Raw genomic sequence first — 27,935 nt, 5'->3', positions numbered from 1 at the left:
GGCACAACCATAAGTGACAGTTTCTTGCATGTTTGTTACCTGTCCATGTGTAGTAGATGGACTCCTTCACTACCGACAAGACTATGTTAACACACCTGATCCTGCTGAGCCTGGTGATTGGGAGCAGCCAGGGGTGCTACTGTGAACATTACCCATGGGGGTCGTGGTCTGCCTGTTCACAAACCTGCAATTATGGCACACAGACCAGGCACAGGTAGGGCCAAACTATTTCACTACTTCTATGTTTCTATTTATTCCCTTAGAAAATACAGCTTCTGGGGAGGTGGGGGGGGGCTTGTGCCTGAAGCTCCAGCTCCCATAATATACTGAGAAAAATTGTCATATCCCAGTGTTTACCAGATGAATAAATTATATTTGAATTGCAAGATTTATTAATTGCAAGATTATGTATACAGAACATTATGGTACCTCCAAACAAACCTGTATCTGCCAACACATGTAGTGAGAACAGCCAGGTCCTAAGATGGCCTTGCCAGCAGCGTGCATTGAGCAACCGGCCCCTGTGAGCACACGGGGCCAGCACTCAGTGCCTTGCTCTGGGAGCTCTGCCCAGTGCAGAGCAATGGCATGGGAGGGGTGAGCTTCAGCAAGGCAAGCCTACAGAAAGTTCCTCCCTGTATAATCAATTTTATGACAACAGTTAAAGTCAAATAAAGATTCAGCAGCACCAAATTAGATGCAATTCAGTGGTATACTCTAAAATTGTGAGAAATCCCCTGTTTCAGTGGGGGGTGAATCCTGGCTCTTTCAGTAGCTATTCTCTGGGACATTTGAAGTGACATGAATCAAAAAGAATTGCTCTGTAAACTTAAGGCATATTTGGATTTTTCTTTTAGTTAACATTCTGCAACTACCTATTATCTCAAGTGTTTTCTTTATTGGGCTCAAATAATTTTCTTTATCAGCCTTCACCCTCAGTTAGAGAACATGTATGATCTGTCTATGATTCCTTCCTAGCCAAACTTGTTAAATTTTTTTAGGCAATTAAGAATGGATGAATATTATACCCAAAACTTCTGTGACCGGCTGTGCACAAAGCAAGAATCTCGTGCATGTAACCAGCAAGCATGTCCTATCAACTGTCAGCTTGGAGACTTTGGCCCTTGGTCAGAATGTGACCCATGCATTAAAAAGCAAGTAGGTAGAAAATGTGGTTATGGGTTAAATGCAAATAATTATGCTTAAGAGACCTCTTTGTTTCAGACATTTGACTTTATGGTAATTGATCTGCAAAATGACAGTTCAAGTTAACGAGGGAAATTGGTTATGAATTATAATAGTAGAAGATGGGAGAGGACAAGTTAAAATAAGCAGATCAAAGCAGAAAGGAGTGATCTAGTAGTGTAAATCCATTTATGAGAACTTGCTTCAAAAGTTCCATTGTCATTATTAAAGATGAATTTTCCACATAAATGATAAATTAACCTGTAGAGTCTGTATGTCTGTTTAAGCAGAAGAAAGTCACAGAATCTTTAACTTATCCGTAGCATTCTATATTTTCTAAAGACAAGAACAATAGTAAGCTCAAATCATCTGTTGAAAAGAGTAAACTGGCAAATCCTAATCAGCAGTGGCTAGAAATGCTCAGGCTGTATCTTACAGATAGTCAGGATCATTTTGAGATTGCTATTAAGAAATCATAGGATCATAGAATCATTTAGGTTGGAAAAGATCTTTAAGATCATCCAGTCCAACCATTAACCTACACTACCAAGTCCACACTAAACCAATCAAGGGTAGACCAGACTAAACCATGTCCCGAAGTGCCACGTCTACCCGTTTTTTGAACACTTGCAGGGATGGTGACTCCACCACCTCTATGGGCAGCCTGTTCCAATGCTTGACTACCCTTTCCGTGAAGAAATTTTTCCTAATTTCCAGCCTAAACCTCCCCTGGTGCAGCTTGAGCCCATTTCCTCTCGTCCTATCGCTAACTACTTGGGAGAAGAGACCAACACCCACCTCACTACAACCTCCTTTCAGGTAGTTGTAGAGAGCGATAAGGTCTCCCCTCAGCCTCCTCTTCTCCAGGCTAAACAACCCCAGTTCCCTCAGCCGCTCCTCATAAGGCCTGTGCTCCAGACCCTTCACCAGCTTCGTTGCCCTTTTCTGGACACACTCCAGCACCTCAATGTCCTTCTTGTATTGAGGGGCCCAAAACTGGACACAGTATTCCAGGTGCAGCCTCACCAGTGCCGAGTACAGGGGAACAATCACCTCCCTGCTCCTGCTGGCCACACTATTCCTGATGCAAGCCAGGATACTGTTGGCCTTCTTGGCCACCTGGGCACACTGCTGGCTCATGTTCAGCCGGCTGTCTACCATTCCCCCAACCTTTATATCCTACACAAAAAATAGGTGGATGTGCTTAATATCTGTGGAACAAAGCCACAGGATGGTGGTTTTTCCTCTTGGACTTGTGTCTGTTGACCGGTGGTGGACTTAGGAGTGAGATGGCAGAGAGGCAACAGGTGAAAAGTCAGGTTCAAGTGAATTTGACGTAAAGAAACCAAGACCTGGCAAATGTAAGGTTGTAGGGAGTGGAGGCGAGCAGAGTGCAGATTGTTTGGGGTAGTCATGTGGCTGGTGAGTCTGAGCTTTGAGGCTGACCATGATAGCAGCTCTGAGTTTCTGTGCGGACGCAGCCTACAGCTCTCCTGCTCAGCTTCAGAAATTCACGCCTGAAAAGCAATCCTGAAACACCTGTCAGACATCATAGGTCTATCTTTATATACGTATATAACTTTCTGATGCCCATGCAGGATGAGGAAGGCATGAAGAAGCTTTTCTAGGCGTGAGATGTGAACCACCCTGTGGGGTTCTCATCCTGTGACTGGGATGGAAAGTATGAGAGCAGAGCAGGGAGAAACAGTGATAGGGTGGGAGACAACAAACAAGCTGCAAGAGCTGAAAGGGGGCATTGCTCTCAATGGAAATGATTTTTTTTGTAATGAATATCCTCTTAAATGGCTGAGTTTCTTACCTACGCATCCATATATAGAACTTTAATTGTATTTATTAACTTTAAATATTGATGCAACACATTTGCTGCTGCAAGCAAAAAGGTACTTTTGTGGACTGTGATCCATTTTTCCCTCCAACCTATAAAGATCACTGCTTGTGACCTTTGTAAATATAAACAACCATCAGAATGAAGGAGGTGACTTCCAAGGTAAGCAAGCTCCCAGTGAGGGGGAGGGATGAAGAGGTGGAAGCTACTACAAACAATATAGTGAGTGTTACGGATCCCAAATGGAGTGCAAGAAAGGGTTATCTTGAGCTTGAAAGCTTTCAGATGGTCTGGTTTGCTCCTTGCACTCTCCCTTCATAGTCAGTCGGTTACTGATTTTTACTAGATATCTTTTGGCATTGTTTGAGTTCAGAGTCTGTCTACAGGGAGGGAAGTAAAAGAAGTCTGCAAGAAATGGTGCTTTTCCAGTGGGGAAAAATTCTTAGAGGAGGAACTGTTCAGTCACATGCAGACAGGTCTCACCAGCAGTCCCTTGAAGTGGAGTGGAAAACATATCTGAAGTGATTTGTCTAGCAGGCTTCAGCTTTGTTATTCTACATGGATGGTATTGACCTGGGGAAAGAAAACCCAGTGAGCTCCAGATTTTGCTCCCCGATCTTCTTTAGTAACAGAAACTTTCAGAAAAACCACTTTCGTCCTCCCCAGTCATCCAGTGCTCCTTAGACAAGAGGCCCCATGTGTGGGCACCAAGCCACCTGATTTGGGGATGGGGATACATGCCACTGTCGGAGTATTTCTATTTCAACAGAGATGATAAAGAACAGGAAAAATCTCTGTAAGCCTGGTCACACACCATTTCCTACTGTACTTTTAAAACTGAAGATACAGGGACTTAACTTTTGATTCCTCCAGTGATGTAGCCCAGGTTGTCAAGCATTTAATCATGTGTGCTCCATCAGGGCTATTGAGGCTCTTGGATTTCAGTTCCCTGCCTGCCTTACCTAGGATGATGGCGCAGTAGGACGTAAGGACAAAAATAACTGATTATTTCCCTCAGGTCTCTGGTTTTGATAAAGCTTCAGTAGCACTGAGGCATGTGTCTCTGCCTGTGGGGGCACTTAGCTACAAAAACAGCTTACACAAACAGCCCTGGTTTTATTTCTTCTGCCTTTCAGTTTCGTGTCCGGACACTCCTGCGACCATCCCAGTTTGGAGGTCAGGACTGTACTGAGCCGCTGGTGGATTCCCGCCCATGCTTCCCAACTAAGCTCTGCAACATAGTGGAACTTGATTGCAAGAATAAATTTCAGTGTGAAAGTGGTAATGATAATCTTCATTGTGTAACTGCTGCATTATTAGATAGTCAAAAGATTAGACACTGAGACAAAAAATATCCAGATGATCCAGATCTTGTATATTCCATGCACAAATTCCAGCGAAAAGGAGCAGGGAGAAAAGTCTACTTAAGGATTTCATATATATTAATAGCAGCTTATATTTGCAGTTTCTTCTGTAACTAAAAATATTTCAGGTGCAATCTTTAGCCTGGGATGTCAGTATGACCATGATAGCTAGACAGTAGCACTGTTCCAATAATATTTCTTTGCACGAATTTTTTATGTACAAACATATCCATAGGGATTGTCTAAACATAAACTCACACTATTTTTATTAAATCTGTGGGTATTTCTTGTTTGCCTCAATTTAAATATACCTGATTAGCTTCAAAATAACTTTATCCACATATCCTTTTGCTAAATCTTTTCAGCTTCAAAGCAAGGCAAAACTGGCAGAACTGAAACAACTGTTTCTTATTGGAATAACCTAGGTATTATACTGCCTCATTGTTAATTCCTACAGCAAGTTCACAGATTTACTAGGGAAAAAGACAGACTGCCCTTTTCTGCATTCAGACATGATGAATCTTTACGTAAAGTTTCTTGCTGCTGCTGTTTCTCTGGTGCAGGTCGCTGTATTGCAAAAAAATTGGAATGTAATGGAGAAAATGACTGCGGGGACAACTCTGATGAAAGAAATTGTGGGAGGAAAAAGACCGTGTGTAACAGAAAGTATGACAGCATCCCAGGTGTGCAGTTAATAGGCAGTGGGTAAGCCAGCTTTACTTATTTTTCACAAACTTGAGGTTGTTATCTCACTAATTTACATAAACAAGATAATTCCCAATTAGCATGTGAGACTATCCCATTAAAACACATAATCTCTCAAATTAAAGTTAACAAGAAATTATAAAAACGCAACCACACCATCAGGTGCGGCCTTGCCCCACCGCATGTGCCAGTCTTGCTCTGCACTGCTGGTGCACTGGAAACAGAGTTGTCAGGGAGCACTGCTGTTTGCCTCACAGCAACCAGAGCACCATGTACGGGCAACTTCCAGCTCAGTTACACCAAGTGCTTCAGAAATTTGGAGGATGTTCCTCTACAGATGATACCAATCATCATCTTTTCCAGGCTACTAATTTAAGCAGTGTAAAACCTAAACATGGGATGCGGTCCCAGGTAGACAAGAATTTTTTATTTGGATTTTGAACTCAGTGCACTCTGGTAACATCACTTATGGTAGAAATGGACAACTGCTTGTTCATTTTTCTAGGCCATTTTTAAGTGTTTCTCTGCTTAAGAGTGTCTGTCTCACACTGACATTGGGATTATCTAGAGGGTTAGGCACTGCTGGAAGGTAGGAAACAGGATTGCTACTACAGCATTTTTCAGGTGAATTCAGCGTGAGTGAGAAGTTCTTGTAGAGGAACTTCTTTAAAAGCAGTAATATAACCCAGATACTCATACCATTTCATTCAAACCCACAAAATCTTCAGTGCAGCTATATACCACTAAATGTTTCAAGTCTATGTGTCTTTCTGGGATTGTTTAATATCTGGAAATAACTTTTTGTTAGATTTCACATTCTGGCAGGAGAGAGCCGAGGGGAAGTCCTTGGCAACTCATTCAATGGAGGACGATGCACAACAGTGAAGCGCAACGAGACAAGAAATTTGTACCGTGTTCCTGCGAACCTGGAGGCTGTCAGCTTTCAGGTATTCTCAAGCAGCAACTCTTACTTGAAAAAACATTGCCATAATCACAATCTAAGTTATGAGCTCAAGTCTTAGGCAGTAACATGTGTTTTAGGACAAGATTTCTCAACCTGGTGAGGCCTGAACGTGGTTCAGCTGACATGTGGAAATGGGATAAATTGAGCAGTCACGCCTTTCAGATCTGTGTTTACTCACTGCATGATACATCAGAGTCAACATGATTGATCTGGGCTTCTCTCCTGCTTCCTCATGGCTGTGGCCATGTCTGTGTTCTGAATTGGTACCAAGGACCTTGCTCCTAACCCTGCCATAGTCTGGCCAGAGGCTTCTTCAAGTCCAAAGCTCATTTCAGCATTGCTGAATCCTCGCAGTACCAATGGCTGTCCTAACTCCAGCTTCCTTCTGGTCACCTGCAGCCTTGGGACACAGTTCTTCTCTGAGCCATTTCAGCCCCTCAGTCCTGCGTGTTCCCTGCCCAGCCCCTCTGAAGAGCAGCAAGGAGACGAGGCAGACACTGAGTCTGGGAGGCAGGAGGACAAGAAGTACACAGTTTGGGGAGGAGTCTTGCAGGACAGGCCAAGGACAAAATGAACATGGCTTGTATCTTATAAAAAATCTGGGAATCACTGATTTTTTTTAGACCTGATATTTTAGACTTTCAGCCACTGATATTTAGAAAATACTCTGAATACCATGGTTAGGGCACAACATCTGGCTGTGCACATATCGGCAGGCCCTGTCTGAAGCTAATAGATACTGCGCTGGGAAGGAAGGAATGCAGGATGTGAAAAAGCTCAACTAATGGATGAAATCTGAACTGCTGATTTTTGCCATGAGTGCTGTGAGGTTTTTAGTGTTACTTCAACAGGAGCAACTGAACAAAGGACATCCTAATATGTTCCATGGAAACTACAATTGGATTGGCCATGACATATAGGTTTTGTCAATAATGGTGAAAAATTACTGTGTGCAGGAATGTTCAATGGGGAAAAACAAGCCTTGGTTTGCCCAGGTCTCTTTAAAGCTGTGTGGTTTATTAAGTTACTGCTGTCCATTTGCAGAACTGTTAAGGTTTGTGAATATCACCTTTGAGAGTGCATCTGTATCTTTTAACATGTAGAGCAGCCTTTGGTATAGAAGGGTCACTGGATCAGGCTTTCTTCTTGGAACTCCAGTGTGTTTTCATGCAAAAGCATATGACTTGGAGAATGGAGGTGGATCGGGGCAATGGACCGCCTCATAACCAAGGTCCTTAGCAGCCCTATTAATTAAACAAGTCTGGAAGAGGGAAAAAATTCAATCTTTCAAGCACCCACAAGGATTTGCCTGAGTTTTGGGAAATGAGTCATTTCTGAACTGATGCTTAAGTTGTCTTGGTGCTTTGCACAACAGCACCACTGAGATTTACCAACTTGATCAGGCAGGTTTGCTCCCAGTTTCTCTCCACCTACACTTCATCCATGATGCAGTATGGGTGCTAACACTGTGAGTACACTCTAAGGCTCTCCTCTAGGAAACCTGTTCATTCCTCTAGGTAGGAATTAAGAAGAAAGGACAGAAAACATCTAGCTCTTTGCCTTGTACAATATAGAAGCCATGGGACTGGGACTTAGTCATAGTGCGGACATAGCATGAAGGTCTGAGAGTCTTTGAAAAGTGTGTTGAAACACTTGTTGAAAGTTATTCCTAAGCTTTGGGGCATGGGGGTGGGGAATTTTATAAGAAAGTGTTACATGTTTTTTTTTTTTTTTTCTTGTATAAATGCCTATATCTAATAGTCTACTTCTTTTCTTGTATTCATCTCACCTATTAACCTTTCTCAGCCTCATCTTTTGTGTTAAGAACAGTTTTTTAGCTTACTGCCATGTCTCAAATAATCAGGCATGTTTCTTCCATAAAAAAAAAATCAAGAATTCATTGCTTAATAGATTTCTGCTTCAGATTATTATTTGGGCAAATGTATTTTGCTTTACTGAATCTCCAGGTAATAGATGAAGAGGATGGTGCAACATCACATTTCTACAGAGATTTAACTTCCCTGAGTGATAGTGCTGATAGGAGTCATTCATCCAGTAGTGGTCATCAAAAGTTTTCTGGTATCCCATTGTTATTCTCAACGAAGTCACGGGCTGCAAGCACATCGTCTTCCTCCTTCAAGAAAGCCATTGAAGCCTCACATGAAAAGGTAATTGAACATTGCCTCCAATTTCTTCCTTTCATTCAAATTCTGTCTGCTCATTTCAGAACTGAGCTACCAAAGGCTACTTTGCTTATCAAGGCATTGGCATTACATTTTTTTTAAAAAACCACTAGAACTACACATTAAAAAGTTCCTCTTCTGATACTACAGGATGTTCCTGGTTGTAACGTACCTTCTGTAATGCAATATGCTTTTCTGGTTTTAGTACAGAAATCATAGGCTTATTCCACTTAAAGCATAGATTTGGCATAGATTTGAGATCATCAGATCAGGTAAACCACTCCTTTCCCTGTCCTAGTTATAGACTAAGAAGGCAGAATGCCATGTAGTAACAGTAACAGACAACTCTAAAAAGAAACGAAGTACACTCAAGAATGTTAAACATATGCATCTATTGGGAATTAATCTACATTAGTTTTTTATTTGGTAACTAACTTACATAGTGGAGTCTTACGGTTGCCAAGATGCACTTGGTCATAAACGTAATCTCAGAAATAACACATCCACAGAAAAGTTTCTGAGAACAGAAACCCCACAAAATTCTGCACCTTTAATGCAGATGAATACTGGGATATAAGATAACCCAGTGGGATATAAGATTATGTACTTTTGTAGTTTAATGGCGGTAAAGGATGGGCTATTGTTTGCAGTTCTGCATGGAAGAGGCCATAGGACTGACCAAAACTAAGGCCTGTTGAAATGCAGGAGTTCTAATAAAATTAGAATGAATCTTTCACAAAAATATCAGTCTTAATATTAAGACTTCCTATGATTCAAGTTTACTGCAGGCCTTGCTAACTTGTCCTAATGGTTAAGTAACTTGACTGCTTAAATAGTCTATAACTTCTGATTTGAATTCAACTATACTGAAGTCCCAGCTACTGGAAAGCTGTTGAGTTTCATTCCCATGTAGATACCTGTATACAGATCAGGCTGTTCTTTTGTACAACTAGTAAGTTTATTTTGGTGGATTGGTGGCTTCTTATTGGCTTAAACCCACATGAAAGCTACTTATGGAAATGTTAATTCATCAGGAAGGTTTTTTGGATGCATGTTGGTTTTCATCCCAGAAACCCACCTGAAATAGCCAATAACTTAGTCTGGTGTTGGCTAAAGATGACACAGCTTAAAATCCCATCTTAGTGGACCCATAGCAGGAGTTCTAACTTGGGTCTTCCTCATGTTGTCTACTGTATCATATGGGAAGTCTCTCTTTTCATCTCTGTCAGTATAAATTTTATTTATGTGTGCTTGTGGATAGATGTATACTTACATATGCTTGAGAGACCTATAAATGAATTTGCAATACTTTCTTAAATAGTGAAAATAGAAAGCTTTTTAGATCACTTAAAGGAGGGGGAACTTACCTGGACTTTGGGAGGTCAGATTCAAACCTATATATTAAACTCTGTGCAGAAGGGTTTCACATGAGCATCCCAGGGTCTCTAGACGGTAGTAGCCCCTTGAAAGGTCATGCATTTTTCCACATCTGCATGGAGAAATATGAAAACGTGATGTTTTTCAAATTTATTTTTGTTTACCAGAAACTTTTTTAGCTATGCTGACTGGTCCTCTTGGTTTCTGATCGTTTAATCATAGAATTGTAGCATCATAGAGTCATAGAACCATAGAATAGTTCGGGTTGGAAAGGATCTTTAAAGGTCACCTAGTCCAAATGCCCTGCAATAAGTAGGGACATCTTCAACTAGATCAGGTTGCTCAGTGCCCTGTCCAAGCTGACCTTGAATGTTTCCAGGGATGGGGCATCTGCCACCTCTCTGGGCAACCTGTTCCAGTGTTTCACCACCCTCAGCGTAAAAAATTTCTTCTTTATATCTGGTCTAAATCTACCCTCTTTTAGTTTAAAACCATTACCCCTTGTCCTATTGCTACAGGCCCTGCTAAAAAGTCTGTCCCCACCTTTCTTATAAGCCCCTTTTAAGTACTGAAAGACTGCAATAAGGTCTCTCCAGAGCCTTCTCTTCTCCAGGTTAAACAATACCAACTCTCTCAGCCTGTCCTCATAGGAGAGCTGCTCCATCCCTCTGATAATTTTTGTGGTCCTTCTCTGGACCCGCTCCAACAGGTCCATGTCTTTTCTGTGCTGAGGACTCCAGAGCTGGATGCAGTACTCCAGGTGGGGTCTCACCAGAGCAGAGTAGAGAGGCAGAATCACCTCCCTCGACCTGCTGGCCACGCTTCTTTTGATGCAGCCCAGGATCAGTTGGATTTCTGGGCTGTGAGTGCACATTGCAGGCTCATGGCCAGCTTTTCATCCATCAGTACCCCCAAGTCCTTCTTGGCCAGGCTGCTCGCAAACGCTTATGAAGGGATTGATACCATATTTTATTGATACTGGGTGTTGCCCCGACCCAGGTGTAGGACCTTGCACTTGGCCTTGTTGAACCTCATAAGCTTCACACAGACCCACTTCTTGACCTTGTCCAGATCACTCTGAATGGCATCCTGTCCCTCAGGCACGTGAACCACACCCCTCAGCTTGGTGTTGTCTGCAAACTTGCTGAGAGTGCACTTGATCCCACTGTCTATGCACTGATGAAGATATTAAATAGTACTGGTCCCAGTACAGACCCCTGATGGACACCACTTGTCACTGATCTCCATCTGGACATTGAGCCATTGACCACTACTCTCTGGATGCAACCATCCAGCCAGTTCCTTATCCACTGAACAGTTCATCCATCAAATCCGTATCTCTCCAATTGAGAGAAAAGGATGTTGTGGGGCACCCGTGTCAAAGGCCTTACAGAAGTCCAGATTGATGACATCTGTAGTTCTTCCCTTGTCTACTGATGCAGTCATTGCATCACAGAAAGCCACTGGGTTGGTCAGGCAAGACTTGTCCTTGGTGAAGCCGTGCTGGCTGTCTCAAATCACCTCCTTCTCTTCCATGTGCCCTAGCATAGTTTCTAGGAGGATTTGTTCCATGATGTTCCCAGGCACAGAGGTGAGGCTGACAGGCCGGTAGTTCCCAGGGTGCTCCTTTCTTCCCTTTTTAAAAATGGGCACAATGTTTCCCTTTTTGCAGTCTCCAGGGACTTTACCTGACTGCCATGACTTTTCAAATATCATGGAGAGTGGCTTGGTAACTACAGCAGCCAATTCCCTCAGGACTCTGTGATGCATCTTGTCAGGTCCCATAGACTTCTGTAGGTTCAAGTTCCTCAACCTGATCTTCTGTTACAGTGGGAGGGACTTTGCTCCCCCAGTCCCTGCCTCGAGGTCCATCCACTGAAGAGGTGTGGGAAGAGAGATTGCCAGTGAGTGAAGACTGTGGCAAAAAAAGATGTTGAGTACCTCAGCCTTCTCCTTGTCCATTGTTACCAGTTTGCCAGTCATGTTCATTTGGGGGGTACGCTTCCTTTGACCTTCCTTTTCTGGCTGATACACCTGTAGAAGTACTTCTTATATTCTTTGCATCCCTTGCCAAGTTCAGCTCCAGCTGTGCCTTGGGCTTCCTAACCCCATCACTACACAAGCAGGCAGCATCCCTATAATCTTCCCAGGATAACTGTCCCTGCTTCCACTGCCTGTGCATTTCCTTCTTAACCTTTAGTTTGACCAGCAGTTCTTGACTCATCCATGCTGGTCTCTTGCCTTCCTTTCCTGATTTCTTACACCTGGGGATGATAGAATCGTAGAATTGTTTAGGTTGGAAAAGACCTTTAAGATCATCCAGTCCAACCGTTAAGCTAGCACTGCCAACTCCACCACTAAACCATGCCCCTAAGCAGCACATCTATATGTCTTTCAAATATCTCCAGGGATGGTGACTCAACTACTTCCTGTTCCAATGCTTGATAACCCTTTCCATGAAGAAATTTTTCCTAATACCCAAACTAGACCTCCCCTGGCACAACTTGAGCCCATTTCCTCTCGTCCTATCACTTGCTACTTGAGAAAAGAGACTGACACCCACCTCACTACAACCTCCTTTCAGGTAGTTGTAGAGCATCATATAAGGTCCCCCTTCAGCCTCCTTTTCTCCAGGCTAAACAATCCCAGTTCCCTCAGATGCTCCTTATATGACTTGTGCTCTAGACCCTTCACCAGCTTCTCTGGACACGCTCCAGCACCTCAATGTCCTTCTTGTATTGAGGTGCCCAAAACTGGACACAGTAGTCAAGGTGCGGCCTCACCAGTGCTGAGTACAGGGGGACAATCACCTCCCTGCTCCTGCTGGCCACCCCATTTCTGATACAAGCCAGGATGCTGTTAGCCTTCTTGGCCACCTGGGCACACTGCTGGCTCACGTTCAGCTGGCTGTCAAACAACACCCCCAGGTCCTTTTCCAGCAGGCAGGTTTCCAGCCACTCTTCCCCAAGCCTGTAGTGTTGCATGGGGTTGTTGTGACCCAAGTGCAGGACCCGGCACTTAGCCTTCTTCAACCTCATACAGCTGGCTTTGGCCCATTGATCCAGCCTGTCCAGATCCCTCTGTAGAGCTTTTCTACCCTCAGGCAGATGAACACTCCCATCCAGTTTGGTGTCATCTGCAAACTTACTGAGGGTGTACCTCAGTCCCCTTGTCCAGATCATTGGTAAAGATATGAAACAGAACTGGCCCCAATCCTGAGCCCTGGGGAACACCACTCATGACTGGCTGCCGACTGGATTTAACTCCATTCACCACAGCTCCTTGGGCCCAGCCATCCAGCCAGTCTTTTATCCAGCAAAGAGTACACCCATCCAAGCCATGAGCAACCAGTTTCTCCAGGAGAATGCTGTGGGAAATGGTGTCAAAGGCTTTACTGAAGTCCAGGTAGATTGAGAGCTCCTGTGCTCTATGGAAAACATCCTTAAAGACCATCCTCATGACTTCCCTGGTGTCCTCTGCTTGCATTGTGGTAACGATCTAGGATGGGATTCAGCTTACATATTCATAGGTAACAGCAGTTCCACAGAGATCTGCATCTCAGCTGATCACTGTCCTTTTGTGCTGATGAAGAGAAATTGGGTGGGTTTCTGCATAAATGTCTGTTAACTGAATAGTGCCCTAGTAGGGCTGTGGAGGGAGCCCAGGTGACCACCTCTCAGTCTTGTATGTACTAAATATAAGGAAAGATTCGTGATGTGGACTGGAATATTATGTAACACATTTGATTATAAACTACTTTACTAATCTTGCCCATCCTGCTCCATGTTGTTATTTTTATATACTATTTTCTTCCCCTTTTTGTCAGTGAATTCCCACACTGTGACATCAAAGGACTTCTGAAGGTTTTCTATCAGAATTTGTGCCCATTCCCTTAGTCCATGTTCCTAGTATTTCTGGTAGCAGTTAATTGAGTTGGACTGCTTGAACTACAATTCAAAAACTGACACCACAAAGATAGGAAGCCATCTCCATCCCTGGGGATGTCAGGCAGGGAGAGACATGATTCTGTGGCAACTCTCCTTATGGTATTTGGGATGAAAGATTACTGAATCAGCATGTTTGGGTGAAACCCTGCTTTGTTAGAAAATTTCCAATTAAAACTACTGGTTTCAACATCAGTCCAGCTCAGCTTGTGTTTGGTTACTTCTTGTCAATAAAGTCGTTTGTATAACAAAACTGAACTTAAGTACTCATGTTTGATTTAGACCAGGCTTTCTTTGGGAATAATCACCCCCGATCTACTAATATATTGTACTAATACCTGGTACTCAGGGGTCAAGTTTGTTACAGATACCAGGGTTTAGCACTATGATTAAACATGTGCCCAGAAATGACTGGAGTCTTTGGAATCCAGTTTCCGGCAGAAATCACTGGGTTTTACAACTGTAAGATAAATTGCTAGTAATAAAAGTGCTTAATTGCTAGTAATAAAAGCACTTAAGATACTTCGACTAGCAGAAAATGCAAATGTGAGATGCATGTCAAGCAGAAATTCATATTTAGCATGCAAGTGCATGCTAAAACCAAATAGGGTTTTAGCATCGATATTTGCCAAAGTAGCCTGCAATTTTGTGTGTTATAACTGAAATGTTAGCTGGCACAGCTGAAAATTGAGGATCAGAACCTAAATCACCTGAAAATCCTGAACATGATGTTACCACAGGGTATTTTGGGAGCTGAATATAATCTGGGAATTATTACATACTATTTCTTCCATTCTTATTCTCACTGCAGCAGAAAGCTAAGTATCCTTAGCTTATTTTCCAATGTGCAGATGAGAGCACTGAAATGAGCAGTGCTGTGCAGAACTGAGAGCTGAGGTCCAGCTCGTGTGTTATGTTGCTCAATCCTGGCTGGGAGAACTCACTGTCTAGATGCATCCTTGTGTCTTCTAAGCCAAGTGATCTTGGAGACATAAGTGGAGTAGAGTCAACCTACCAGCAGCAAAATTCAGCAGAAGAACCCATGTATAAATCAGTAACAAATTGTTTTATAATGAATCTTTCCTATCTGCTGGTTCGTCATTGCTCCAGTTTCCTGCCCCTCCTTTTGCTCTTGATCTCTTTGCTTCGGCCTTGTGCCATCAGTTCTCTCTGTCACTTTATGAATTCCTTCTTTCAGTATTTTCTACTCCTCTCCTTTCTATTTAGTTAAACTCTCACATAAACAGCCTCTAACATTGAAAAAATATATGAATTAGCTGTTTCAAAAACATCATTTTTTTCTAAATGTAAGAGATGTTTCCAGTTTTTGAACTTTCTCTTTTTTATTGCCTCTCACATTGACAGCCTGACACTTGAACTCAATGAGATCTTTGTCCCTGTGATTTAGTTTTAGCTGACTGATAAATTGTGAAACTTCATAACAGTGAGTTAGTATCCAAAATACCCACTCACCAGATTAGTTGCAAACGACCTATTGATGCTTCTAAGCTGAATCCTTTCTGCTGAAACTTTTGGTTGTCTTATCAATTGCTGGTGTCTTTGTTATGGTGGGAATCCTTTTGCTTTCTGTTTGGTACGTGCTCAGGGAGTCCTAATTTTTGTTGGAACGCTATTTACTCCCACAATGTCAAGGAGTAATGAGCTTTGTCCTCAAGAACATCACAGGGCTCTTGGAAACTCCAGGGTTAGTTTATTCATGGTTAAAGCAGCATGATACACAAGATTAATTCGTTCTTGCAATGTATGTCAGGACATACTCTTTGCTCCCCTACTTTCTGTAATTAACTACCTATGAAGGTGCTAAGAATCCCCTTGTATTTTTATTTCTAGAATTCCAACTTTATTAGAGTCCATAAAGTCATTTCTGTTGCAAACTTCACAATGAAACAGTCAGATCTGCAACTCTCAGACGTCTTTTTAAAAGCTCTTAACCACTTACCCCTGGAGTACAACTATGCTTTATACAGCAGAATATTTGATGACTTTGGCACTCATTACTACACCTCTGGGAAGCTGGGTGGTTCCTATGACATGCTTTACCAGTACAGCTCTGAGGAACTGAAGAACTCAGGTATGTAGTCTTTAACAGGAAAATATCATTGTTTGTTTACCAGCTTTTCTTATCACTGTTTTTAGGTCTCACACCACATAGTAAGTTCTCCAACAGCAAAAAAACCTTTAGACTTGCATAGACCCAGGAACTACTCACACTGCCTGAATACAGAGCAAGAAGAAATTTTTGCTCTACACTGGCTTGATTTGAAAAGTTCAAGAGGTTCCTTACTTGGTAAACACCATTGTGTTCAGGGAAACCTCTTAAGACCTTCAGATCAAGACCAGGTGCCACCAGAAAAAGGTATGGCAGCATACTTCAGTGTGAGACTGAAGTCTGAGAGGTGTAAGTGGCACTTTTTGGGATACAGTCATTGAAGTTGTTGGTATTGATCAGAAATTACTCTAAAAATATTCCCATGACTGCCAGACTGTCAAAATGAAAAGACAATACCACAAAAGCGGAAATCTAAGGTTAAAAGCTGTGATCTTTAATGCTACTGCTGTAACTTGCATGGCTATGGGAGGGTACCTAAAGGGCATGGTAAGCATGACTGTCCAATGCTGTTTGTACCTGAGGAAGCAGGTGCCTGCAGTAGTGAAGTCTCCAGTAGTAGGTGAGGAGCAGGGAGACCTGTGATGGTTCCCCTTGATGTGGGAGCCTGGGGGTATAGTGCCATCATGTAGCACGATTATGGTGATGAAGCTGCTGCTCTGTGGTATTTCTAGGCCTGACAGTGGATGAATCAAAGGAGTGTGTCCGAAGAGAAACAACAACACGCGTGTTTTTCTTCATAAAGGTGAAGAAAGTCCATACCAGATGCACCACAAACAGGATGACTGTGAAACATGAAGGTGACCATGATGAGAACGGGGCCCACATCCTGTTACTTACCTTGAGAGATACCATTCCCCTCAGCTAGGTGCCCCAGGTGACCTCCCAGCTTTGTTGAACTACAGATGCTCTTCCACCACTGTCACAGGAGCCAATATTTCACTGTTTGTCTCTGAAGCAAGCACTGGAAACATCCTTTTACTTGCGGAAGAAATTATGATGTAGGAGCTCTCTTCCTCTGCTCTGGAGTACCATCACTGGGGATCTGGTGGCACTGGCTTTTCCAATCAGTCACAGATCTGACAAACATTCCCCCTGGCCCTGGGTCCAGGGCTAGGCATGCTGAACTGGGAAATGGGCACAACTAGAAACTTGTGATCATGACTGAGTCCTTGATCTTTAGGGGTTGCTTAGGGCTCACTGAGAGAGTCGGGCAGGAAAAACACACTCCCTGACCTTCCCCTCCCATCTTCCTCATGCCAAGCAGACATCTAGGTGCAGGAGTTCCCTGGCAATGCCAGAAATGTGTTCAGGAACAGCAGAAAGTTGGTGCATTTTCTGCAAGATGGCAAGAGCCATGTTCTGCATCACTAAAACCAGGGATTTCATCACCTCCACCATGTTTTTGTCCTCATTTTATGATCAATTTCTGTTATTCAGGTGTTTACAGCTGGGACTAAAGATCCTGCCATGCAGTGTGTTCTTCTAGAGGAGTCTGCTGTATCCCCTGCATTTTCCACAAGTGTCTTGTGTAGTTCTGAATATCTCCATGGCTGAGGTCTCAGACACTTTCATTTGGAAGACTATGACAGGCTGCTGTCATAGCAGGGATTGTTTTTCTGAGCTTAGACTTCATTCTTCCAAGGGTAGCTTCAAAAAATTAATCTTTGTATATTCTTGTATATCCTCTTACACTTTTTCTTAGAACTCTATTGTTACATCCACTGTCTTTGGAGGCCTTTGTCTGACCATACTGTGATGAAATCCCCTTTCAGGTTCCATTTTGGAGTCAGCTGAACGGTCATTCTCCTTGGTAAAAGGTGGCAGGTCAGAGTTTGCAGCAGCTCTGGCCTGGGAGAAAAAGGGGGCTTTTCCAGAACACCCAGTCTTCACAAACTGGCTGGCATCAACAAAGGACAATCCCGTGGTGATTGACTTTGAGGTAAGAGAAGAACAAGAAAAACAATGAGATGGCAAAGCACTCACCAGTTAGCAGCACTTCAGAGAGCTCTGCAAGTGTTTTGTCTTAAATCAGGATGATGCTGGGTGTGATATGAATGCACATACATATGCGCATAACATAAACATAAAAAACATTTATTAGAACTACTTTTGCATGTTGGTTTATAAGCCACACCAGGCTTATAATGGACATGGACAATTAGAGGAAGAGGGAGGAATGTGAGTGAATTACTCCCACACTAGCAGGAGCTCAGGCATGGGCAGGGGCTAGTTACTGTGCTGGAAGGCAGTGCATGGGGCTGGGAACACTTTTTTCCCTGTGCTTTTGCCCTTGTCAGGCCTGTGTTGCAAGGTATGGCACATAGCTAAACTGAAACAAACCAGCAATCCCCTGGTATCTCTGTCCTGCCCATTTAATGCAGCATGCCAGCACTGTTGAGCATGCACTGAACTGCTGCTCAGCAACAGTGGCAAAGCGCTCGAGACAAACAGCAAAACCTGCCTGAATGCAGCATGCAGTGGTCTTTCTCCCATTGCAGCTGCTGAGCTCCTGAAGGCAGTGCAGGGATGTCTCACATGGCAGGGACTGGGTGTAAGCAAACCCCACATCATCTACAGTGCCCTGAATTTTTAGACATGGTCTCCCGGTTGGTTTTCCACTGGCTTACAGAGCCCTAAATTGGGGAAATAAAAGCAATATGAACAGGATAATATAGATGTATAGCATTGTCATGCTCCTTTAAAGCATCCAATAACTTTCAACCTGCCTGACTCCTGTGTGATATAGCTTCATGTGTAGTCTTTAGTGCCTTTAAAATCCTGCAGCTACCCCCAGTAGGACCCTGCTGTGTCTAGGTAACTGCTTACTGAATGGCTGTCTACCAGGTGTCGTCCATCATAGATTTGGTAAAGAACGTGCCATGTGCTGTGACCAAACGTCGCAACCTGAGAAGAGCCCTGAGAGAATATGCGGGCAGGTTTGATCCTTGCCAGTGTGCCCCATGCCCCAACAATGGCAGGCCTGTGCTTTCCGGGACAGAGTGCCTCTGCCTGTGCCAGGCTGGCACCTACGGCAAAAACTGTGAGACACGAGCTCCGGGTTACAATTCAGGTATTTGGGCTGATACTGTCATAATGTAAATATGGTCCTTCTGGTATGTATTTGTCAAAGATGAACCTGACATAACCTTCTCTTACTAAATCCATAGCACTTCTTACCCCATAGTGATGGTCAGAAAGTACAAGAGTAAAGGTAGGATTAAAAATAAAAAATCAAACTGAATAGGCACGGCTCAAAAGAAATTGTAAGACATGCCAAAAGATTTCTTAGCTACATAATTAAGAATAGGAAATGAGCTGTTCAGCAATACGGATGAAGTTGAGATCAAAGATAATTGATGCAAAAATTAAGAAACCCGTTCCTTAGTTTTTCCTATAGTCTATTATGCTTAAGACTAAATGGCTAATGGAGATAAAAATCGTTGATTACAATGTGGAAGGAAAACTCAGTTGTCTTAAGGAGAGGGAACATAATCATCATTCTTAAGAATTTAAGGAACAATTTAATGCAAACAGGTTTTTGAATGGAATTGACATTAGCGCCATACCTATGGGAAACAGAAGAGGCTTGAAGTATTATATTTATTATTACATACATTTATATTCCAGGACCAAAAGGGAACAGAAGAGAAAGTCACAGAGAAGCTACAGGTCTCATTATCTGACCCTGATAGAGAAATATTTTGAAAGAAATAAACAAGTGAAGATATACAGATAGAGATGCATGTAGAAAGTGTATTGCATGCAGAAAAGAAAGAGCGTGTAAATAATTTTTATGTACGCTACATGGCGGCACAGACAAAATACCCCAGGGGTTAAGAAAAGACAGTAGTGTTTTAGTTTAGCTTGCATGGGAAGTAGATTTGACGTTTAGATGTGGTGTTAGATCTCAGATTTATTTAATAACTCATTAAATACTGAGCTATCTGAAAAGGTGGTCAGCACCATGAAAACTCAAACATCCATGTGTGCAACAGAAGTGGAAAATAAGCTGCTTCTGGGTTTGAATGTTACTTGGAATCAAAACTAGAAAGGAAGATATATTTTAGGTTTTCATGAAGTAGCTGGAATTTGGCTGACCATCTCTTTGGAAAACTTCACATTCGAGGCACAATTTATTCCCTTAACAGTAACAATTTTAAATCCTCTAAAAAATGGCTCTTTTGAATTTACCACTATCCCTCTTGTATGTGGCCTTAAGAGAAATACTCTGTATGGTACAAATCTACCAAAAGATGGGTTTTCTTTTATTTCTTGCAGTTGCTGTAGATGGCCGCTGGGGTTGCTGGTCTGAATGGAGTTCATGTGATGCTTCCTTCAAAACAAGAAGGACCCGGGAGTGTAATAACCCCTCCCCGATGAATGGTGGGAAGCCCTGTGAAGGTGAACGGGAACAGGAGGAGGACTGTTATGTCTCTGTGTTCACAGACAGGTGAGAAGATGGTAGATCAAAAGATCTCTGTAGTCATGGGGCAGAGTTAAGGGGCCCTCCAGAGTGGTTTTGTGACTACCAAGGAGAAATAGCTGACAACTCTCCTGTCTGGACTTCTGTGGTGGGGGCTGGGAGAAGGAAATGTCTGAAAATTTTCGCAACTTGCTTCAAGTTTGGATTTATTAATTATTTATTCCTAGAAAATGGCTGATGAACTACATACTAAAGTATGCCTGTAGATCTCTTATGCTGCTTTGCATGGCTTCTTGTCCAAAGCCATGGAGAACTCATCTGTTTCCATTCATGGGAGTTCATAGTTTCTGTTATTTTAATATCACATCCTCTTGTCTTTGAGGTTTAGCTTTGAACTCAGTCTCAGAGAGAATACCACTGAAACTACCAAGCTTTTCATACTCGTGCTTTGAGTATGTCTGATGTACCAGTTTTGTATGATTTCAACTTAAAATCATAGCCCCAACCCCAAACTGGCTCAATTTCTCACATCTTCAAGAGCTAGGCTTTGTACAGATTCAGTTTTTCTACTGGAACCAAGAGCCAAAGCAGGATTTTCATCATCCCTACCGTAATGACTACAGATGAGATTCTGGAGTGGATAGGACAGGATTAAAAAGAATGGGCTCCACAGTTCTTTTTTACTCATCTCAGTTAGACACCATGGGCCATAAAGCTCCATGCTCACAGAGACCAGCCTCCTTTAACCACTGCACGATGGCAACAGGAGGGGTTTGACTACAATATCTTAAACCCAACCAAATCATGTGGACTCCTTAGAGACTTCCTCCATCTGCTATTCTTTGCCTCTTTTTCTTACTCTATACAAATATTTAATGAGTTTTGTTGATAGAAATCGTAGCCCTGTATCTATACTTTTTAGTGCTCTCACAATCTCCCTCCTATCAACACCTGCAACTTTTGATGTCTACCATCTTTTATTTAACAGAATAAAGTTTTTTCACCATTGGGGGAAAGGGCGGGACACACTCACAGCATTTCTGTTGAAAACTCCTGACATTCTGCCACTGTTATTTGGTGACACCAATGCTTAAGAAACATGCTGCCAACAAATTTTTACTTTTCAGAGGTGCTCCTTGTATAAATGATGATGAAGACAGGAGAGAAGAGGATGTCTTGATTGATGAACCTGAGTCTGGATGCTCCAGGCCAGACCCACCAGAAAATGGCTTTATCAGGGTGAGCATGAAAAATGAGTGATACAGAAGGGTAGTTGTTGCAGAGCTGGGAAATTTTACAACTTCTTTGCTATGTGTGCCTGATACCCAAGCTAGCCACTGTGCTAGTGAGCATGTTGCTGTGTATGTGGCATGCTGTGGGGCTCTAGTCCACCAAAGTCCACCAGCAACTGAAGCAAAGGCAAAGTAAAATCCATTTCAAACAGTGATACTTGAATCCTTCCTTTGTAACCATGACATCAGTTAGTGCAGCTGGACAAACATATTATATAGGTGAGTGGATGACTCCTATTTCAGAGTAGGAAAAGCAAACATTCATTACATCATACAATCAGGCTTTTATCATTGTTTCTTTTGACAATGTCCAGCCTCTTTACCATAGATTTTTGAGGGGCTTTTTTGTTTCTTTTTTGTAGAATGAAAAGAACCAGTATGCTGTGGGGGAAGAAGCAGAAATTGCCTGTGTGAGTGGTCATGTCCTCAGTGGCTATCAATTCCTTCGGTGCCTGCCAGATCAAACCTGGACGCAGCAACTCATTGAATGTCAACGTAAGAAAGAGAAAATTAATTTAGCCCAGAAACAAAATGGAAGTGGAAGAAAAAGACACAAAATAGATTTTAATACAGGTTTTAACAGAAGAATCTGTAATGATATCTGAAAAGATAGCATTTTAAGAAGGTATTTCATGTATTCACATTAGAGATGGCAAAAACATACTGAATCACTACATCATTCCTCTTTCAATTCAGAAGTGTTACCATTATATGCTTTGTAAGGTTATTGTAATATTCAGTGCTTTAGAAAACCCTCAGATGCTGTCAGGTTCTTCTCTTGTCTAGTTTTAAAAATCTTTAACAGAAGGACTCATCTTTTGTTTCCAGACTTAGATCGGTGTCTTTCAGTTGATGACAGTTATGCTGAAGAAAGCGTTCTTAGAGGAATCTGTCTACCACTTTTTATATTAAACAGATGATGTGTCTCTAACCACCACCACCCCCCCCACCGGCTGCCTTGAAAATCCCCCAAATAAATCAATGCCTCAAAGTATTTACAGTTCAATTAAGAATTCAGGATTAGAACTGACCTGGGTTTGCTAACAGGAGAGATTCCAGTAGTCTTCTAGAACTTAGTACGATTTCATTGACTTAGTGATCATTTTGTCAAAAAAATTTACCTGAATACACTTATGACCTTTCTACTGCCATTAATTTTAATTGTTTTGTTAATAGCTTAATTTACAAAGGAAGAATGAAAATATACTGTTAATGCAGTTTATTATTTTTAAACTGTAAAATTAAATTATTAATACTGGCATATATTAGAAACACATTGTAATTATTTAGTTATTGACTGAAAAATATTTTTTAAACTACAACAGTGCACTGAAAATTTCTAGACTTAATTATTTTAAGTATTTATTAGTTTTGAATGTCATTCAAATGTTCAGTGTCATTGAGTGTCTTTATGGTGTGTCAGCTGAAGCATTATGACTTGCTGTAAATATCCACACACCATAAAAACAACAAGAATTACACTTTATTCTTGTTTATTACAGCCTCGGTATGCCTCAAGCCACCAACATCTGACCGTGTCACAATTTCCCCATTTAAGCAACAGTACAACATTGGTGAAACCATGAAGCTGAGCTGCCAACCTGGATTTATAGTCACTGGTCAAACAAAGTATACCTGTGGGAAAGACCTGTCCTGGGTACCTCCTATTTTGAGATCTATTACATGTGAAAAAGGTTAGTATGCCTGCAGATTCTTTACTGTTTCGATACTGCTGTTATTAACAGCACAGTTTATTTTAGCTAGCTAGAACTAGGAGGCAGATGACTGGTTTTAAGACTTATAGCAAATGTTCATTAATTTTGGTTTTACTTTGTGCCTACCACAGTGCCGTATAATTTCAGCCCCAAACTTCTGCATTAAGTTAATTATTTTTGGGTGCAATGTACTGTATGCTTTAATTATGAAACTGAGATACTGAAACTGTTTTCTTAAAAACAAAACAAAACAAACCTCAACTCTATTAACAAGGCTTTATGAAAGCAAAGTAGAGAATGCACTTTATTGAAACTTCAGCTTCTCTTCTTGTACAGAATTTTCCAGTAATTTTTGCAAAGACTGATATGTACTTGTAGAATCCAAACCATGGCAGCTTTTGAAGAGAGAAATATGGGATAAATGGAAATAAATCTGGTTTAGGTTTTATGGCAGGAGTCGAAGATATTTCTGTTCACTTTGTTACTAGTTAGAATAACTCTCACTCTTCTGTTTCAGATGTGCAAATTAAAGTTAGAGGTGCTTGCAATCTAGGACAAAAGCAGGTTGGATCACAGTGTGTTTGTATGTCTCCAGAAGAAGCTTGTGGGTAAGTTAAGTACTTTAATTAGAAAAAGAAAAGATGAAGTTTCTCCACTGATAGACCACGAGTCCATTGTGACACAAAATAGGAAGAGTAGCAAAAGACAACAGCAATTCAGGGCTACTCTCTGTTCAGATATTAGCCAGCTATATGTCTGTATCCATATTACAGACCCATTTATAGCCTATGAAAAAAAAAGGACAATGACGTTAACCAAATGGCACACCATGGCACATCCTTCTAATCTACACTACCATCTGCTACTGGAGATCCCAACTCTTTCTTTTCCTCTCTTTATTCTCCAATTCTATATTTTCACTGTCATCACCTTGATACAATAGGTCATGCACCTTGTGTTTGAGACTCACCTTTTTCAGATGAACATGGTGCAAAATACACTGTATGTTTCAGTCTCCAGAGCATATAAAAATATGTAAGACTTGGATTTACTGTCTCTTTACACAATATGACCTGCACAGACCATTGAGCCTTCAAGTGAATAGAGGGTTATCCTAGAAGATTTTTAGTAAATGACTGGCCAGGGTGGAGGTGTGGTGTGGGGCTGGAGATAGGAAAGATGAGCACAGATTGAATATGAACTGGGCAGTTGTAGGGCCGAGATCCACACACATTCCACCACAAGGCTCCTGTGTGACCACAGGCAAGTCCCTTGGCATGCGATTTATCTCATTCATGTCAATGCCCAAATAACCAGGTACCTTCTCTCTCAAGAGTCCTTGGGTAGAGAAAGAGCATGTTCAGAGGGTGATAGACATTGTCAAAAACACATAGGCCAAATAATCTGAAAACTGGAGAGGTTTTGTTGACTAAAGCTATAAGCTTAGCTCAGGAACATAAACAAGGAGAGCTGTATTGCTCCCTGTCTTTGGGAAATGACTAAGTTCCACAAAATGATGCTGCTTGGAAATGCCTGCACTTGCTGAGAACAAATCCACTCAGGAACCAAGAGCAATACAGAAAGAAACTACAAGCAGCATGGCTGTGTTTGTCTGCCATTGGTACCAAACTAATTCTGCCTCAGAGGCAGACTTGCACACACAGATGCAGGGCTGCATTAACTCAGACAAGCCACCCCAGGGCCTGTGGAAATTTCACATGCCTTGTGGAGGTAACAGCATCTCCTGTTTTCTTGTGCAGGCACATGTCCTTCACCTTCCATCTGTTGGACAGGACCAAAGCTTCCTCATCTCACAGTACTATGCTGTATCAGGTCCAGGTCCTGCAGTAGCTGGGACAGCCTTAGGTCTTTAGACAGATATCCAACCTGGCCATGGCTTTGCAGTATTTCATCCAATGCTGGTGGAGCGTTTAGAAGCACGGACTTGTTCCACAGCCTGCTAAAATAATTTTTCTTTTTCCCTTGGGGCAGCCACTATTCAGAAGACATCTGTGTGCTACATGCTGTTTCTGAACAGAATGTGACCAAGCCCAGCTGTCAGTATTCAGCTGAAATGTGCCTTGGAGAGCAGTCATTTCATTTCTTGCATGCTGGCCCTTGTCATGGTGATTCCAACGTAGACTGGGCTATTGAAAGGGCAAAGCTCTCTACAAATAGCTTGAAGAAAGTGCCCTGTGGCTATGACACCTGCTATGACTGGGAGGAGTGTTCAGGTATGACTTCTGAATGGTAGGATTTATCCAGCTCTTTGGATCTAAAAATAAAATGTGCTGACATCTTCACTGCTCCAAGAATGGGATTTACAGGCATTGTGGTCCATCTGAGCTATTTATGGTGCAAGGAGTGTGGAAGTGTAGTCAGTCCTGTGTCCTTGCTACCAAGTGTTACACTTAGATATGTGCTTTTTCCCTTGGGCACAAGTGGTGTAGCATTGCCACTTGCCATTAGTATAAGTCACAAAAGGAACTTGGAGATTAAGGAACTTTTTCAGGAGAATTAACATTTGAACCTTTAATCACAAAGATGTAGTCAGCAATGTCAGCACCCATTTCCTGTGAGGCTACCAGAACCACTAGTTTGTACTTGAGGAATTAATTTGGGCCACACCCTCTATAGCATATAATTAAATTATGAAATTAAATCACAATACTACTTAAAAAGCAAGACTGGGTCCATCAGGCTTAATGGGATTTTAATGTTAAAATTTGCAAATACCCATATGTGAAAACTGTGTTTATTAAGAGTTTTAATGAACTAGCGAAGCTGGTGAAATCCCTGAGAGGATTATTTTATAAACACTGTTGTGCAACTTGGCTATTTACTGTGTAACTTGGTGATAAGAGAAGTGGGTTTTCCTGTAAATGTCTGAGGTGCTGGCTGGCTCCGTGCACATCAAGCCCTTGCTGGGAAGAGGCTGAGTGGCAGCCATGCTCATTCCTACACTTGCTTCCAGAGACAAATATGATCCTTATCACACCTTGTCTACTTATGATAAATAAAGCAACAGTAGTGTGCAGCAATCCTAAAACCCTGTTTCAAAGATGCAGGATTTCTGCAGCACGGGATTTGAAGTAGGTGGCTGCAATATTACTGCATAAGATGTTGTTCCCTGTGGGGCTGAAGCAGAGGGCATGACCAAGTGTGCCCCTCAAGGACATGCTGTGGTGGAGCCTCTAGGCACCTTGTGCTCCTCAGAAGGTGGTTATAATTTAAAAAAAACTATTTGGCTTATTTATTTCAGAGCCCCTAAGAAGCCTAGTTCTGCTCCCACTGTGGAAATGGCTTAAAGCTGGATCCTGTGCCAGCACCTCCGTGTTTTTCTCTCGAAAGCCTACAGAGGAGCCCTGTTCAGTGAGGAAAAATGAGAGACAGAGGAGAAAAATACATTGAATAAAATATGTTTTCATTGTGGTGCTCAAGAGGTTTGAATTGGACTTTCCTCCTCACCATCTCCACAAAAGTCCTCTTTCTCATGAGTATGCACAAACATTTAGGAAATGGAAGTTTTGGTTTTCCTGAGAACAAGTAGCTGGTATCAACACAGAAGCAGAAGATACTGCAGTACCATGCGAAAGCAGCTAAACAGGAAAACACACATTTTTCATTTATTTTAAGAAAGGGAAGGCAGAAACTTAGTTTCCTGCCTAGGGAATTTCTGGGAAAGAATATAAAGATTCAGAATCTGATTACATCAGAAATGGGTAATGAAATAACTGGCAGGACTGAGCTTTACCACAGGCCAACAGCAGGTAGCTTACCATACATAAAGGGAGCTTTAATGAAATAGGAGCTGACACAATATGGACCTTAAGACTCCATTTCACAGCAACATTGTGTGCAAGGATAATTGGGAACAGAAAGTCAACTTAATATCTTTTTGTTTAGAAGAAAGGTCAGGGAAAGCTAGTGCATAAAAATAGATAGATACTTCATTTCTGCTTCTATATGGGCCACTGCTGCAGAAACTGATATTTAAAGCTGCTTTTGCCTCTATTCCTAACATCCTACCATCTAGTGTATGCACTATAGGTTTTTTGTAACTAATGTATCATGAACGTCGAATACTGTTTTTCCTTGTTGGACTTCAAAATGTTGTCAAACTATAAAATATGTTTTTAGTCATGACATTTGCAGCTAAAATTCCAACATGTTCATTCCCAGAGACACAGACCCAGTGCTCCTGTCTGATGCCTTACCAGTGCCCCAAAGAAGAGAGCCGCCCTCACTGCATCCGAATGGAGTCAACAGGGAGGAAGAGGGCAGTCAGTCATTGCACACTGGCAACGATGAAGTGTGCTGGCATCAAACTGGAAGTGCTGGAGCAGGGAAGCTGCCTGGCATAACCCATCAGCTCTCCTGGCAGCCACCATGATCATCCCACTGCACTCAGGCTGAGCTGTCCTAGGAAAAACTTGGCTGGTTATGAAAGGACAAATAGATCAAAACCAAGGATGAAAAAAAAAAAAATAGAGCTCACTTAACAGATTTTTTGGGACAAGGGTGGCAATTGGCTTTTTTTTTTGGTCTGAAAATGACCTGGGGCATGGGGTACAGGGACTGCTCTCACTGCTGGTAACTCTGTGGATGTGCAGAGGGAGGGAGGGGAGCCGATGGGAAGGGAGGAAGAGGAGCATTGCCTCTGGTATCCCCTGATGCTGGATGAGACTTTTCCTTTCCTCAGCCATTTGTTGCTTTGTCCCTATGCTTGTGACTGCTGTGCACCCTGGTTGTCTCGCTGGCTGAGTACCTGCTGTATCATCTAGGAAGGCAGACCAGGCATTTCAG

General features: G+C 42.1%; 1 protein-coding gene across 1 annotated transcript; it reads left to right on the top strand.

The window, feature by feature from the left end:
- Window positions 1-56: 56 nt before the first annotated feature.
- Window positions 57-27,493, top strand: C6 (complement C6). The gene is made up of 17 exons (XM_009493477.2): window positions 57-214; window positions 1,002-1,158; window positions 4,168-4,312; window positions 4,959-5,100; window positions 5,909-6,047; window positions 8,032-8,232; window positions 15,420-15,660; window positions 16,371-16,496; window positions 17,472-17,638; window positions 18,544-18,769; window positions 19,978-20,149; window positions 21,250-21,361; window positions 21,777-21,909; window positions 22,917-23,108; window positions 23,647-23,737; window positions 25,122-25,363; window positions 27,312-27,493. Exons 1-17 carry the CDS (start codon window positions 57-59, stop codon window positions 27,491-27,493), a joined length of 2,826 nt encoding a protein of 941 aa, XP_009491752.2.
- The last annotated feature ends 442 nt before the right edge of the window (window positions 27,494-27,935 follow it).

This window comes from Pelecanus crispus, chromosome Z (assembly GCF_030463565.1).
Source record: "Pelecanus crispus isolate bPelCri1 chromosome Z, bPelCri1.pri, whole genome shotgun sequence".
Lineage (NCBI taxonomy): Eukaryota > Metazoa > Chordata > Aves > Pelecaniformes > Pelecanidae > Pelecanus > Pelecanus crispus.
This window is presented reverse-complemented; position numbering and strand designations above follow the sequence as displayed.

What these genes read in the sequence shown, in the direction of transcription:
- C6 (XM_009493477.2), top strand. Translation starts at nt 57, where the DNA reads ATGGACTCCTTCACTACCGACAAGACTATGTTAACACACCTGATCCTG. An exon ending in CCGTGGTGATTGACTTTGAG is followed by an intron (nt 17,639 to 18,543) that starts GTAAGAGAAGAA and finishes GCTGTCTACCAG; the next exon opens with GTGTCGTCCATCATAGATTT. An exon ending in AGCTCCGGGTTACAATTCAG is followed by an intron (nt 18,770 to 19,977) that starts GTATTTGGGCTG and finishes TATTTCTTGCAG; the next exon opens with TTGCTGTAGATGGCCGCTGG.